The 14,478-nt window shown below is 50.7% G+C and overlaps 1 protein-coding gene across 6 annotated transcripts; it reads left to right on the top strand.

Moving 5' to 3' along the window:
• Positions 1 to 2,202: 2,202 nt before the first annotated feature.
• Positions 2,203 to 13,960, top strand: ALAD (aminolevulinate dehydratase). 6 transcript variants are annotated; one of them, XM_081103537.1, is made up of 12 exons: positions 2,281 to 2,349; positions 8,276 to 8,461; positions 9,965 to 10,015; positions 10,499 to 10,595; positions 10,964 to 11,099; positions 11,211 to 11,294; positions 11,395 to 11,483; positions 11,757 to 11,812; positions 11,900 to 11,987; positions 12,076 to 12,162; positions 12,486 to 12,615; positions 13,259 to 13,960. In XM_081103537.1, the coding sequence occupies exons 2-12, from the start codon at positions 8,349 to 8,351 to the stop codon at positions 13,315 to 13,317; spliced, it is 990 nt and encodes a 329-aa protein (XP_080959663.1). In that variant the 5' UTR covers positions 2,281 to 2,349; positions 8,276 to 8,348; the 3' UTR covers positions 13,318 to 13,960. The 6 variants fall into 6 exon arrangements, with proteins under 6 accessions (XP_080959665.1, XP_080959663.1, XP_080959662.1 ...); XM_081103536.1 differs by having other exon boundaries at positions 2,289 to 2,354; XM_081103541.1 differs by having other exon boundaries at positions 2,289 to 2,354; positions 9,799 to 10,015.
• The last annotated feature ends 518 nt before the right edge of the window (positions 13,961 to 14,478 follow it).

Here is a 14,478-nt window from a genome sequence, read left to right as displayed (position 1 = left end):
ATTATGTTTAATATTTATTCATATTGTTGCATTCACAATACTTTTTTATAGATCAGAGTGAAAGATTAAGGTAAAATTTGCAGAGGGTGGGGGTGGGAATAGGTCTTCCAGGCAAAAAAAAAAAAGAGACACATGGGAAAAATAGATAACACCAAACAGCAACATTTTAAAATTGTCACCCTGTTTGGGCTCCTAGAGGTAAGGTAGATGGTCCTAATTATTTTTAGTTATCAAACTCAGAGTTGAAACAGGTGTCATGAAAGAAATGTTGGGCAGGGGGTCAAATTAAGGGGGAGGAGGGAGCAGTAATTATCCCTATGAGTTGAGGAGTATGTTTAGCAAACATTGCAAAGTAAGCTGTGTGTGGTGGGGCAAATTTTTTAATCTCCCTGGAAATTGTTTTCCCAATTTGTAAAATGAGGATAGTAACTGTTGTCAAAATCAGATAAGTGAATATAAAATGTATGGTACTGTTTCTGACTCTAATGTGCACACACACACACACACACACACACACACCAAAAAAAAACACATTACTTCCTGTCAACTGGACGCAAATGAATCAGGAAGCTTTGCTAAAATAAATTTTTATTCAAGTGTCTAGGTTTGCGAACCTGAAACACAACTAACACAATAACGAGGTTTGCCCTGGGGCACATACCCAGGTTTCCAGTTAAGTCTGGGTCCGCAAAGGATTTCTATCTATCTATCTATCTATCTATCTATCTATCTATCTATCTATCTATCAATCTATCTATCTTCTCCCCTCCCCCCCCCCATCAATTTTTTTTAAAAAGCTTGAGTTTTTGAGTAAAAAGCACTTTTTTTTTTTTTTACAAGTATCAGTTCTGCATTCTTAGCCTCTGGGTTGATCCAAGATGGTAATCTTCCAGGTATGGTTTATTAACTGAGTTGCTCAGATGGTTATCTATGGAGGTCATGTATATCCAGGCATGGATGCACAACTAAAAAGTGTTAAGTTCCCAGGCTAGTTAGCAAGAATAGAACCGTTTCCCTATGCCTCAGCCTACTTGATTTTAATAATTTAGCAGCTTGACCACACTGATTCCATTTTATTTCTTCACTCTTCCTCATTCCTTTCTACCACCTTCCTTATTTGAACACAAATCAGAACTCTAGTAGCTAGAAACTAAACGATGTCCTATTTCCTTAGCATTAAGCCTCTCTACCTCTTTAGCTTGAAGTATAAAACAGGTTTGGGTTACAGATTATGAGAAGCAAAATTTGAGTGTAAGTGTAGTACAATCGACTGGCATCTTCACGATTCAAAGTTAGCTTTTCCATGATCCCTGATTCACCTTTATAAAAGCATTCCTTTGCCCTAACGTTTGCCTCAGTGGATAAAGCATCGTCCGGCAGCGGACTCAAGGGTCCCGGGTGCGATTCCGGTCAAGGGCATGGACCTTGGTTGTGGGCACATCCCCAGTGGGGAGTGTGCAGGAGGCAGCTGATCGATGTTCCTAACTCTCTATCCCTCTCCCTTCCTCTCCGTAAAAAATCAATAAAACGTATTTTTTATTAAAAAAAAAAAAAAGCATTCCTTTGCTAGGGTATTGGTCCCGACCACCACTTCACCCCAGCCCACAGAGCCTCACTAGATTCCTCCGGCCCTGCACGTACTCTGTCCCAACTCCCGCCAACCCGCGCCCCCACACACACCTTTGGGCAGATCTCCCACTGTACTCCTCCTGAGGCCTCAAGTGCCCGTGTCATTCAAATCACATCTCCCAAGCCACGGCACAGAGTAGATCCTCGGCAACTACGATGGATTACATTTTCTCTTAAAACTTGGAAGGCGGCTGGTGCTGAAATTAAAAAACAAAAACAAAAAACTTTCAAATGCTCAGTCCGCAAAAACGAACTTAGCAATTGCGTTGGGCATCACGGTGTTGTCTTAATGTCCTTGACGTCGCACTATGTCAACAAATAATTAACCAGCGCCAAGTGTGCTGTACATTGCAAAGACGAGGACTGCAAAGAGCCCCTCGGGGCTGTCACCGCTCCGCAGAAAGAAAGGTTCACTCGCTGACACCCCTGAGCCTCCCCCGCGCCGATCCCCGCCCACGCGCTGGTCCCGCCTCTCACGCACGTGAGCCCCGACGCCTCGCCAATCGGATGTGCCGGAGGGTTGGCGAGCCCGCCCGCCCTCGCGGGGCTGCAGCTGGTCAGCCCTCCAGCCAAGAGCCCCGGGGGTGTGGCCTGCACGCTGGCGGGGCGGGGTGTGAATTGGCCGCCGCTTCCGGGAAGCACCCGCCCCTCGTGCACCCGGGAGACTAGATTGAGAGCGAGGGAGCGGTGGCGGGAGCGTAGGCTCGCAGCTCCGAGGAGGTAAGGTAAGCGGCGGCCGGACGCGGGGAGATGGCGGAGGCGGAGGCGGAGGTGGAGGCGGAGGCTGTGGCACCGCGTCCCTAGACCCAGACTGTGCTGTGCTCCTGGAGCGCTGGCAGCGCAGCCGGGGATCCGTCCTTTGGGGCCGGTATTTGGGCTCTTAGAGGTGGATTGCCCGGCTGCAGCCGGGGTAGCGTCTCCGCGGGGCCATAGTCCTGGAGGGCACGTGTCCAGTCCTTGGGGTTTACTCCCTTGGACACCCCTGGAGCAGACCCGGTGCAGAGCGCGAGGTACATCGCCGATGTGGGAGAATGGTGGAAGGCTAGGCTTGTACGTACGTGCATTGGCCCATTGAGTCTTTACAACAGTCCATTGAGGGCGATTCAAGTCCGCATTTACCAGATGAGGCAACTGAAGTCACACAGCTGGGAAGTGACAGCTAGAACAGACTCCAAAATCCACACACTTTATTATCGTGCTGCCAGCTGCATCCAGGTCCAGAGTCCCGGGTCGGCTTCCCTCCTCCACCCAGAGTTCTCCACAGCCCAAGTCTGCTGTGGGCTTTGAAATCTGAACTTAAAGTATCAAGGGGTAATAGCGGGCATTGAAAACTGGGCTGCTGGAGACCTGAATTCTAGCCCTAAATTTGCCACTGACCCCCTGCATGATCTGGGCCTGTGCCTGTCCTTCCTTGAACCCAGTTTCGCCATCATTTCGCTGATGTAATCAACAAGCTTTAAGGACCCTCTTAGCCAAGATGTCTTAGGAGCCTGTGGACCTGGCTAATTCTCTTCAAAGCTCTAGGTCATGGCCCAGGTCTCATTCTTCTCTTTAATTCCTGTGTGTAGCACTGGGACAGGCCTAGAGTAGACATTCAGGAAATGTGAGTTGAATAAACAAGTCGGTCCCTTGTCATAACTGCCTAACAGCTGCTGTCCGGGGCTTTGGATTTTTCAGCCCTGGCCACCTTCTACCTAGCTGGCCCCTGACTGCCTCCTCCCCAGCTGGTGGCAGAGCCTGCCGGAACTGGCAGTAGCTCCCAGCCCTCTGTGCCAAGACCATAACCTCTGGAATCCTCCCCTGAGCACAACACGGGGGGCTCAGACCCTGCAGCTCTTTCTCAGTCCCTCCTGGTAGCAGCTCTTAGGCCCCACCTTAACTTACTCCCAGGTTGGGGAAGCTGCCTTCTAAGAAAGGAGATACCTTTACAACCAGTTTGAAAAGCTACTTATTCCTCAATGTCCCCTCTTCCCTGAGGCCATCCTTGACTCCCAGAGAACACAGATCGCTCCCACAGCACCTGGTCCACCCCTCGGTTGTAGCATCTGTGTGGTGATTATTTCTCCTCCCCCCCCCCCCTTGCTGGAAAGCAGCGATCCCACCCCCACCCCCACCTGGGATGCCTTGGAAGACCTTGGAGCCCACACAGGTTTGAATGAAAGTTCTCCCTTCTGGGTGTGTGCAGAGGCATCGATGTGATGGCACGCCTGGAAATCTAGTTCCAGATCAGTTCTATTCCTAATATAAAAGTAGCTACGTGTTTACTGTGAGACTAGGCACATACCTGTTCACTATCTCTAATCTCTGCAGCTTTGCCAGTTTGATTAACTCCCATTTTATAGAATCTGAAAGGCTAGCAACCTTTCAGAGTCACACATTGAGCACAGACCAGATCTGGGGCTCTTTGACCCTGAAATGTAGGTTTTTTGGACCACCCTATACTGCCTTCTAGTTAGAGCTAACCTGTTCTAATATGGCTGAGCATAGGTGCTGGGTCCCATGGTGACTTGCTCTTGACTTCAGTGAGGTGTGACAGGATTTAAGCAGTGACTTGCAAGCTCCCTTGATTTGAGAGAAGTGCCCTCCCAAGTGTATGAAAATCTCCCAAACCTCCACCTGGCTTTTGCTCTGCAAACAGAGGTGCAACTCTGTTGCTCAGGGGTGTTTTTCTACCCCACACATATTGATTCAGCACCTGTTGTGACAGAATGACCATGTGTGGTGCAGGGTATGGCACTGGACTAGAAGCTAGGACATCCCGTGCTCTAGCCCAACTCTGTACCTGACTCACTGTGTGATATCAGACAGGCCCTGTTGCCTCTGCATCCAATTTCCACATCAGAATGAAAGCGATAAACAGGATTGGTGATTTTCAACTTAATTTTTTTATTACTGATACCCATTTCTCAAATCAAATCTCCCTGAACCCTAAAATTAAAATACAACAACACACAGATATTAAAGCGGAACTGTCCTAGTGAGGCCTCTCCCTCGACACTCTCACCCTCCCTTGTCCCCCACCTCCTACAAAGCTCCTAGGCAGCCCTGCCCTGTTGCTGCTGATAAACAGAAGGCATTTATTTGCTCCCTCAGCCTTCTAAAGTAGAAGTGAGAGTGAAGCCAGTGGAATGCAGTTCTGGATTCCAGAAGCTGGGAGCTGCCACAGAGGTTGCTGCTATCTGTGTAGACCCAGCTTCAGAATCTGATTTGACTCCAGAATGACATTGAGCAAGTTAAAGTTACTTAACCTCTCTGAGCCTACATTTCCTTATCTCAATTCTTGTTTCCTTGTTTTCTCAGCTCTCCAGCCACCAAAGCAAAGCAAAGCAAAGATAGTCGAGGCGGAGAGGTGCCTGCTGAATCAAGTGTTTACCAGGACTAGTAGATAAAACCGAGCACTCGTCTAGAACAAATTCAAATTCTGGCTGTTAGTAACTAGCTGTGTAGTCTTGGGCAAGTGACAACCTTTCTGAGCTAGGCTAATCCCTGGCAGACCTGGGAGCAAAATCTTTTTTTTAAATATTTTTTTTAAAATATATTTTATTGATTTTTTACAGAGAGGAAGGGAGAGAGATAGAGAGCCAGAAACATCGATGAGAGAGAAACATCGATCAGCTGCCTCCCGCACATCTCCTACTGGAGATATGCCCGCAACCCAGGTACATGCCCTTGACCGGAATCGAACTCGGGACCCCCCAGTCCGCAGGCCGACGCTCCATCCACTGAGCCAAACCGGCCTCGGCTTTAAAATATTTTTTATTGATTTTATAGAGAGCGGGAGCGGGAGGTAGAAACAGCAATGAGAGAGAATCATTGATAGGCTGCCTCCTGCACACCCCCCACTGGGGATCAAGCCCACAACCTGGACATGTAACCTGACTGGGAATCAAACTTTGGACTTCTTGGTACACAGAACAACACTCAACCAACTGAGCCACACTGGCCATGCTGAGAGCAAAATCTTGCACAAAATGGTCACTCGGGACTTTGTAACTGCTGAATGATTGCTCATTTGGGAGTTGGGACATTTCGGGGAGGCCTGGCTTGCTCCTGTGTCAGATGAGATATGGTGGCTCAAGGGTGGGGTGGTAGGATGGGGCCCCGTGTGGCTCCTGATAACCCCAATCCTGGCAGGAAGGCGGGTCAGATAAAAAGAGGCCTGGGAGACTGGGGAGAAAGGCATCATCTGTGTACTAAAGGGCTCCCCAGGCCAAGGGAATATGTAACTTCAGATAAGTCCCTGCCTTTCTCTGAGCCTTGAGATCCCATTCACACAAGGAGAGAGGAGTGGCTCTTGATATTTTTTTCTTCCCTACTTGGCTACTGAGTGTCCCCTCAGGCACCTTGCCTGAAGGTGGAGTGCAAGTACATTAACCACCAATCTGTAAATGTGTCTTCAGACTGACAAGGAAGCAGGCAAGTTCATTGACTATAACAGAATTTATTATAGGGTCATTTACTTACTGAAGTTTGGGTCAGAGCAGAAGAGACAACCCATCCGACCCTGCAGATTATTAGCTGGACTAATAAACCTTTTGTAGTATAGCTGAACTACTAATGATTGACAAGACTAAAGGACAAAGGATGCAATGAGACAGGTCTTATGATTGCCAACGCATAGTTTGATATTTATCTTGTTTGCTGTGCCATTTTGGTCACTTACTGACAGGAATCTATGGTTACACCATGTGAATTTATAGGACACAGCTAATCATTAACTGTGAGGCTGTGGTGCTGGCTGAGAGGAGTTAGGTCAGAGTTCTCAGCATGGAAAAACAAAGCAGGGATGCAAAGATGGAGTCACTTTTGCTCACATCGACATCTGTACACGCCTTCAAAAGGACGGCTCTAAAACAAAGCTCTCCACCTCCTCTCCAAGGTCTGCTCCCCACTACCCTCTTCCTGCCTGGTCCCTGTCTCCATTGCCCTCCAGGTCAGGAAAGCGACTCCCCCCCACCCCCCCGAGACTGCCTCTTGGCCGCCTTATGATGGCCCTTCCTTCTCCACCCCTCTGGCTCCACATCCTCTGTGCGCCTCTGCTTCCCACCTGCTGTGCTCAGGCTGTCAGGATTTTCTTCCTAAAGCCAGGCTCTGACCAGGCCACCCCACCCACCCCCATGAGAAACCTTCCTGTCCCCAATCTGCCCCCCTCCCCTCCATACACGCCTGGTTCCATTGATTGCCTCCTTAGGTCCTAAGGACAGTCCATAGCCATCCCTCCTTCCCTACCTTTACTCCTTTCTTCTCTTCCTGAGGGAATATTCTCCCTTTCCTTCTAACTAGCTGAACCTACTCATCCTGCAAAACCAGTTCAAGTCCTCATCTTCTTTCAACAAGCTTCTTCTGACCTCCAAACTCACATTGGAACTCATAGTTCTTTTAGGGTAGGTTCCACCTCTCCGAGATGCACTCAGTCAGCCCAGGACTGTAGTGCCAACTCAATGAGAAACCCTGTGTGCAAGTGCCCAGTGTGGCCTGGCACACAGTAGGTGCTCAAGAAACAAATGCTACTGCCCCAGCTTCCTTCTAGCATACATTTCTTTAGCATTTAGGACATATTGTCTGGTATTTCATGTAATATTTACTCTGCGGCAGAATGTGTGGGGAAGACAAAAAATGAACTCACTATAAACCTGGGAAGCTCTGTCTACTGGGACAAGATAAGATATAGTCACAAAGACCTGTTATATAAGAGAAAGTGTGACCTGGGCAAGAAGAGAGGCTTTAGTGGGAGAGGGAAGGAAGGAGTGCCTTGTGGACAGCCAGGTGGGATTTGGGGCTGGAGGAGTGGAGAGAGCACACGCCTTCTAGATAAAGGGAACAGGGTGAGCAGAGCCAGAAGCTAGCCACATGTGGCTTGTGCTTGGGGAGTAGCAGGAAGTTTGAGGGCTGGAAAAGACGACATCAATGGCCACTCTACAGGGTGTGTGTGTGTGTGTTGGGAACCACTTTTTTTTTTAATATATTTTATTGATTTTTTACAGAGAGGAAGGGAGAGAGAGATAGAGAGTTAGAAACATCAGCCGCCTCCTGCACATCTCCTACTGGGGATGTGCCCGCAACCCAGGTACATGCCCTTGACCGGAATCGAACCCGGGACCTTTCAGTCCGCAGGCCGACTCTCTATCCACTGAGCCAAACCGGTTTCGGCGGGAACCACTATTTAATCCTCTTAGTGTGTGTCCTGCCTGACAAGTCCACGTATGAAGGGTAGAATTACAGGGAGTTTTTTACTTTGGTTTATCTAAACTTTCTGCCAAGTAGATGGACATTTTTCATGGAATAAACAAAGTATAAATGTTGGCTAGATCAGTGTTCCTCATACTAATTTCCATCCAGCCCAGATTGATTTTTTTGATAAAATAAAAATGAATTACTAGAAAAATATTATTTAAAAAGAAAAAGAGAGGCCATATAAGTATGAGCCCAAATTTTGTATTACTGGGTTCAAATTGCTATGAAAGTTTCTTAAGGCCTACTGTCATTTCTCTACTTATCTTATAGACCAGCAAGGACTGGTGAGCCACACTCAGAGTAACACTGAGGTAGAGAGCAGATGCAGGAATCCAGAAGAGCTTGGGAGGTATATGACCGCCTCCTGGGGACAGGGACCATGTCTCACCTTCCTCCTGTTGTCCCCACATAGCTGAACACCCAGCAGATACCCCAGGAGCCCTCAGTTCCAACCAGCTGGCTACCCTGGACCCCGACTGCTCACCATGCAGCCTCAGTCTGTTCTCCACAGCGGCTACTTCCACCCACTGCTTCGGACCTGGCAGGCAGCCGCCACTACATTCAGTGCCTCCAACCTCATCTACCCCATCTTTGTCACGTGAGTCCCCAGAATGAGCTGGGTCTCGGATCGACAGGGTGTGGGTGGGACCAGAGCAGGCATCTGTTTGCGGGTGATAAAGTGAGATGTCAGTTTGGAGCTCAAGGTATGGGTTAAGGACAGCTGTCTTAAGAATGAAACAAACCTTGAGAAGAATTCAATCTTCCCCTTTGGAAAATAAGAATAAGTCTTACCTGCCATCCTGAGCTTTTGCAGTATGACAGAAGCTGGGAAGGTATTCTGTAGATTGCAAAGTGCTATGTACATGTAAGAGGTGGTAGTCATGATTATTAATAACTAGAGGCCTGGTGCATGACATTCGTGCACTGGGGAGGAGGGGGGTCCCTCAGCCTGCCTTGCACCCTTTCACAGTCCAGAAGCCCTCGGGGGATGTCCTGGCTCACGTGGGAAGCAGACTTAAGCTGTCAGTCTTAGTGCTGCCTTCTGGCTGAGCGGCGCTCCCCCTGTGGGAGCACACTGACCACCAGGGGGCAGCTCCTGCGTTGAGCTTCTGCCCTCTGGTGGTCAGTGACCGGCCCTTCAGTCGATTTGCATATTACCCTTTTATTATATAGCATAGCAACAGCTGACATTTATTGAGAACTCACTGTGTACCAGGTACTATGCTAAGCATCTACATCTGTTATCTTTCAGTCCTGACAGCATCCGTATGAGGAAAGTATGAATATTATCCCCTAGATCAAGGGTGGGGAACATCCAGCCTGCAGGCCTATGAGACCTGTAAAATCATTTGATCTGGCCCTGCCAAGGCATTAGGGGTGAGTTAATTAAATGTTTGACCAAATCTAGCAGGCTAATTTTTAAGTTGATAATTGTTTATGGCCTGCAAATGATCTTATAAATATCCAAATGGCCCTTGGCAGAAAAAAGGTTCCCACTCCCACCCTAGAATGTTATCTCCTTGAGGGCAGGGATTTTTGTCTGCTTTGTTCACTGTTATACTGTCAGAGCCTAGAACAGCACCTGGCACATAATAAGTACTCAGTAAATATTTGTTCTATGAATGAATGAATGAATGAATGAATCCACCCAGGATATAAAAAAAATGGCCTGAGGTTCAAAGAGATGGTACACCCTCATTTAGGCCTTGTGCTGGCCCTGGGGCCACCGGCGAAGGGACATGGCACCCATGTAAGGTCAAGAAGCTAAGAAGGTCATCCAGTCAGTACTAGTAACTGACTGTGATAGTAAGTGAGGACCTTCTGACTTCAGAGTCCAAGTTCTTAACCACTTGAGTGTTTCCTATGGTTGCTTGTCTTTTAGTAAGGTTGTTCTTGCTGTCACTGTTATTCTTGTTGTTCCTATTATTATTTCAGGCCCTGGGCTTGGCCAGGCAGGGGGACCAGACACTGGACCCTATCCTCCTCCCAACATCTCCACTTCCATATTCCTTCCCAGCTCCCCAACCATCCCCCCTCGTCACCCCCTCACCACTGGCCCTTTCCACAGCTACCAATCCATAGCCCACCCCCACTCTTGCAGGGATGTTCCTGATGATGTACAGCCTGTTGCCAGCCTTCCAGGAGTGGCCAGGTAGGAGACATGGTGGGGAGGGAGGGGGATGATGGAGGGAGAGATTTTACAGGTGGAGATGCCAGGAAGCAGAAGCAGAGCCAGGAGGTAGAAGATCCGGAGAGTCTGACTTCAGCTCAGTAGAGAGAAGGGTTTTGTCAGGGCCAAAGTCGTTCTACAACAGGAGAGGCAGCCTTGTAAAGTAACGGGCTACCCATCACCAGAGGCATCCTAGCAGAGTCTTGGAGAGGAGAGCTTAACTTCAAATGGGAGTTCAATAAAAGAACCTTGGAGGGGCCTTTTGCAGCTTAATCCCATAGTCTGCCACTTGGTGCCTCAGTTTACCCATCTATTTGTTGGGTACGTTTCTGCCCCCACCCCCTGTACTATGGGGCTTGAGCCCTCCTAGTACCAAGTGCCACTTGGCTCTTAGTAGAGGCACAGTGTGGCAGGGTGGGGAGGACCCTTGCCCGGGGCCTGCCTCACTGCAGCCCCTCCTCGCAGGTATGGTGTGAACCGGCTAGAAGAGATGCTGAGGCCCCTGGTGGAAGAGGGCCTGCGCTGCGTCCTGGTCTTTGGTGTCCCCAGTAGAGTTCCCAAGGTGAGGAATCGGGGGAGGTATTAGAAGGGCAGTGAAGGGGAGGTTGGGTGAAGGTGAGCTGAGGTTCCACGCTGACCACACCCTCATGTAGGCCTCGTGCTGGCCCGGGGGCCACAGGCGAATGGACATGGCCCCTGTTATTAAGACAGCACCCATGTAAGGCCAAGAAGCTAAGTGGCACTATGACACCCTGACTGGGCAAGTCTAGTCCCCTCTGCAAAATGGGGAGAGTCCTTACCGTGCCTCCTCGTCCAGAGGCCGAGAAGGTGATAAAAGGAGAGGGTGGGGACTGCACCCTGTGAGGGCCATTGTGCTTCCCAAAGGCTTCATGGGACAGACACACGGCTTTGTCCTTTCCCTGTCACTAGGATGAGCGGGGCTCTGCAGCAGACGCTGAGGACTCCCCGACTGTCGAAGCAGTTCGTCTGTTGCGCAAGACCTTCCCCAGCCTGCTGGTGGCCTGCGACGTCTGCCTGTGCCCCTACACCTCCCATGGCCACTGTGGTGAGTTCCCTCCCTCCACCAGCCCTGCTGCCACCTGCACTCCCACTGCCCAGCTCTCCCCACAGCGGGACAGGCCAGGGGCTCCCTAAAATCCAGCTGTCTGACATGCAGGGCTTCTGAGCGAGAATGGGGCTTTCCAGGCCAAGGAGAGCCGCCAGCGGCTGGCAGAGGTGGCTCTGGCCTATGCCAAGGCAGGTGAGTAAGCCACCAGCAGGGATGAGAACCTCTGGGTCAGGGAGGTGGCGGAGTAGACAGGAGGGTCCCAGAGTCCTGAAGGCCATCCTCCCTCCCTCAGGATGTCAGGTGGTAGCCCCGTCGGACATGATGGATGGACGCGTGGAAGCCATCAAGGAGGCTCTGATGGCACATGGATTTGGCAACAGGGTAGGAGCAGGGGGTGGGGGGAGAAGGGGGGATGTGAGGAGAGGAGAGAGGCCTGCCCCGCATCTGCCAAGAATCACAGAACTGAAGACAGACAGGACAAGGTCTTTGGGATTGTCTCACCCTCTGCTCCTGAGATAGGGAAATCAAGGCCCAGAGCTCCAGTGGGACTGGAACGCAGGCACTCTGCCTCCCAGCCTAGGTCCCTTTCCTGTACGTGACCCTAGAACAATTGGAAAGGGCTGACGGAGCGCCATCCCCACGCTCTCTCCACAGGTATCGGTGATGAGCTATAGCGCCAAATTTGCTTCCTGTTTCTATGGGCCTTTCCGGTGAGTGGGGATGGGCTAGGGTCTGCTGTTAGAGCCCTGACCCGTTAGCCCAAAGCTGAAGCCCTCCCTGATGTTGCTGCTTCCCAGGGACGCGGCTCAGTCAAGCCCAGCTTTTGGAGACCGCCGCTGCTACCAGCTGCCACCGGGAGCACGAGGCCTGGCGCTCCGAGCAGTGGTGAGTGACCAGAGCTTGAGCCCCAGCCAGCCTGTTCCCCTCTCCCCCCGCCTCCCAGGCACTGCCCACACCCTACCTCATCCCTTAGGACCGGGATGTCCGGGAAGGAGCCGACATGGTCATGGTGAAGCCGGGATTGCCCTACCTGGATATTGTGCGGGAGGTGAAGAACAAGGTGAGCACAGAGCAGAGACAAGGGGGGCTCAGGGAAATGAGAGAGTGTGTCCGCGCGCTCTGGGACCTTAGACTGATGGACTGCAGAATCTCAGAGTTGGAAGCAATCTGCCCCTGGACAGGAATCCTCCCCTCTTTGTCCCTGCCCAGGAGCCGCCAGTGGGCAGAAGCCTTTGAACAGCGCTGCCCTAACAGTTTAAGAAGGGGTCCGCAGCAGTGCCTCAGGGCATGGGGCTCAAGATGGTCAAAGGTTGGGCAGGGAACAAGGGACCCTCCCAGGGGGACACCCACCCTTCACTTCTGCCTACTGCTGCTTCTCTGCAGCACCCAGAGCTCCCTCTGGCCGTGTACCACGTTTCTGGCGAGTTTGCTATGCTGTGGCACGGAGCCCAGGCTGGGGCGTTTGATCTCAAGGCCGCTGTACTGGAGGTCATGACTGCCTTCCGCAGAGCTGGTAAGCTGGCAGGGCTGGGGTTTTTGACCTGTGACACAGACTAATAGGCAGCTTGCCCAGAAATGGAAATGAAGTCCTGAAACAGCCTGGAGTCTTAGGCCCAGAGGTAACAGTGATCTAAACAGACACAGGCTGAGAGGCAAAGACATGATTGTAGAACAGAACATGGAACAGTGAAGCAAGCAAAGCTCTCTATTATTTTTTCGTTGTGAGACCTTGGCCTAGCCACTTCTCTGAACCTCAGTCCTGTCTATAGTAGAGATAAGATACCTGGTAGGTGGTTGTCATGTGGGCTAAATGAGGTGATACGTGTAATTGGCATGTTCATCACTCCATAAATGCGAGCTGGTTTTATTGGTATGGCACACAGTGTGGAAGGGAACTTACAGCTTATCTGCTTCCCCACTGTGCATTTTATTCATTGGCAAATTGAGGTCCAGAAAGAGAAAATGACTTGTCCACAGTCACACAATCTAGAGAGCTAGAACTGACTAGCACTGGGCTCAGTCTTACGTTGTGAAACCCACTAACTGTGCCTCTTCATAGCAGCTGCCTTCTTCCCCGCTGGCCCTCATTTCCCAGAAGGTATGCCCAGAGCTGATGCCCCCCCCCCTCCCCTGTTTCCTGTTTCTCTCCCACAAAGGTGCCGACATCATCATCACCTACTACACACCTCAGCTTTTGCAGTGGCTGAAGGCATGATGGAGAGAGTGTGCACGACCCAAGAACTAGAACTTTACAGAGGCCCCGGGGCCTTGGAGAAGTGAAAACCAAAGTAAATGCTGCTTTTAGAACTGTGCCCTTGTGCCCTTTTCCTGCCAAATCTTACCACTGTCAGCCACATCTTCCTGGGCTCTGCCAAGCTTCTCCACCCTCCCCTGTGTCAGCCCTGAGGCCACCTCTGCCACCCTAGCTCCTTCCTCTGGCGTTGCTTCCGTTTGAAAGCTCTCGCGGGCACAGGTGTCTGGGGCCTGGGAGAGGAGTTTGGAGCATTAGGCGAAGAGGAAGACAGTCGGATCGTGGATCCTCAGAAGCTGTGGAGAGCCCACGGCCTCTGGCAGCATGCCACATCTGCCGGACATCGGGCCTGGGGGCTAGACTGACATTCCTGAGTTCAAAGTGGAGACTTGCTGTGATTCCACAGGAAGGCGGTCCCCACACTGGCCAGCGGTTGCCAGGCTGCCCGCAATCTGCTCGACTCTGAGCCATAAACCCCAGACAAGAATTACTCATTAACGAGCAGAAACATTGCCAGGGGATCAAAATTCAGAAGCAAAGAGAAAGTTCCTGATTGTTGGAGATGCCACCCATCCAAAAGGCTTTTTATTAAAGAGATATTTTTTGAGAGCGTGTTTTCTGTGCCCAGGCACGGTGCTGGGTACTGAGGATCTAGCCGGACAGCCCTCAGCTTGTCTCTCTGCATGGAAACTATTCCAAGAGAATGGGAGAGACAGGCCACAAGAAAACAGACAAATAAAGCAGTTACAAATTCTAATAAGTGCCTGGAAGAAAATGAAGGGTCTGAGACAGAGAATAACAGATGGGGGGAAGAGGGGCCTCCCTGAGGTCCAGGGAAGAGGAAGGGTCCTTACAGAGCAGAGGGAAGCGCCAGAAGCTGTGAGGATAACACCAAGTGTGCAAAGATCCCGCAGTGAGGAGCGTGGCCGCACTGCTGGGAGCTGGGCGCTGAGAAGGGTGGTGACAGGGCTAGAGGTGAGAAAGGTGGGTCCCGCACCTTTTGGGAAGCTTGGGTTGTATTTTGCATCTGATCCAAAGACAACTAAAGCAGCTTAACCTATTACGTATGGTCCAATTTCCCACATTCTGCTGCTATGGGAAAAACGGAAGGGAGCGAGAAAAAGA

Source organism: Myotis nattereri (assembly GCF_964212035.1).
Source record: "Myotis nattereri genome assembly, chromosome: 12".
NCBI classification, from domain to species: Eukaryota; Metazoa; Chordata; class Mammalia; order Chiroptera; family Vespertilionidae; genus Myotis; species Myotis nattereri.
Note: the sequence above shows the minus strand (reverse complement) of the source record. Positions and strands in the feature narration are given on the sequence as shown.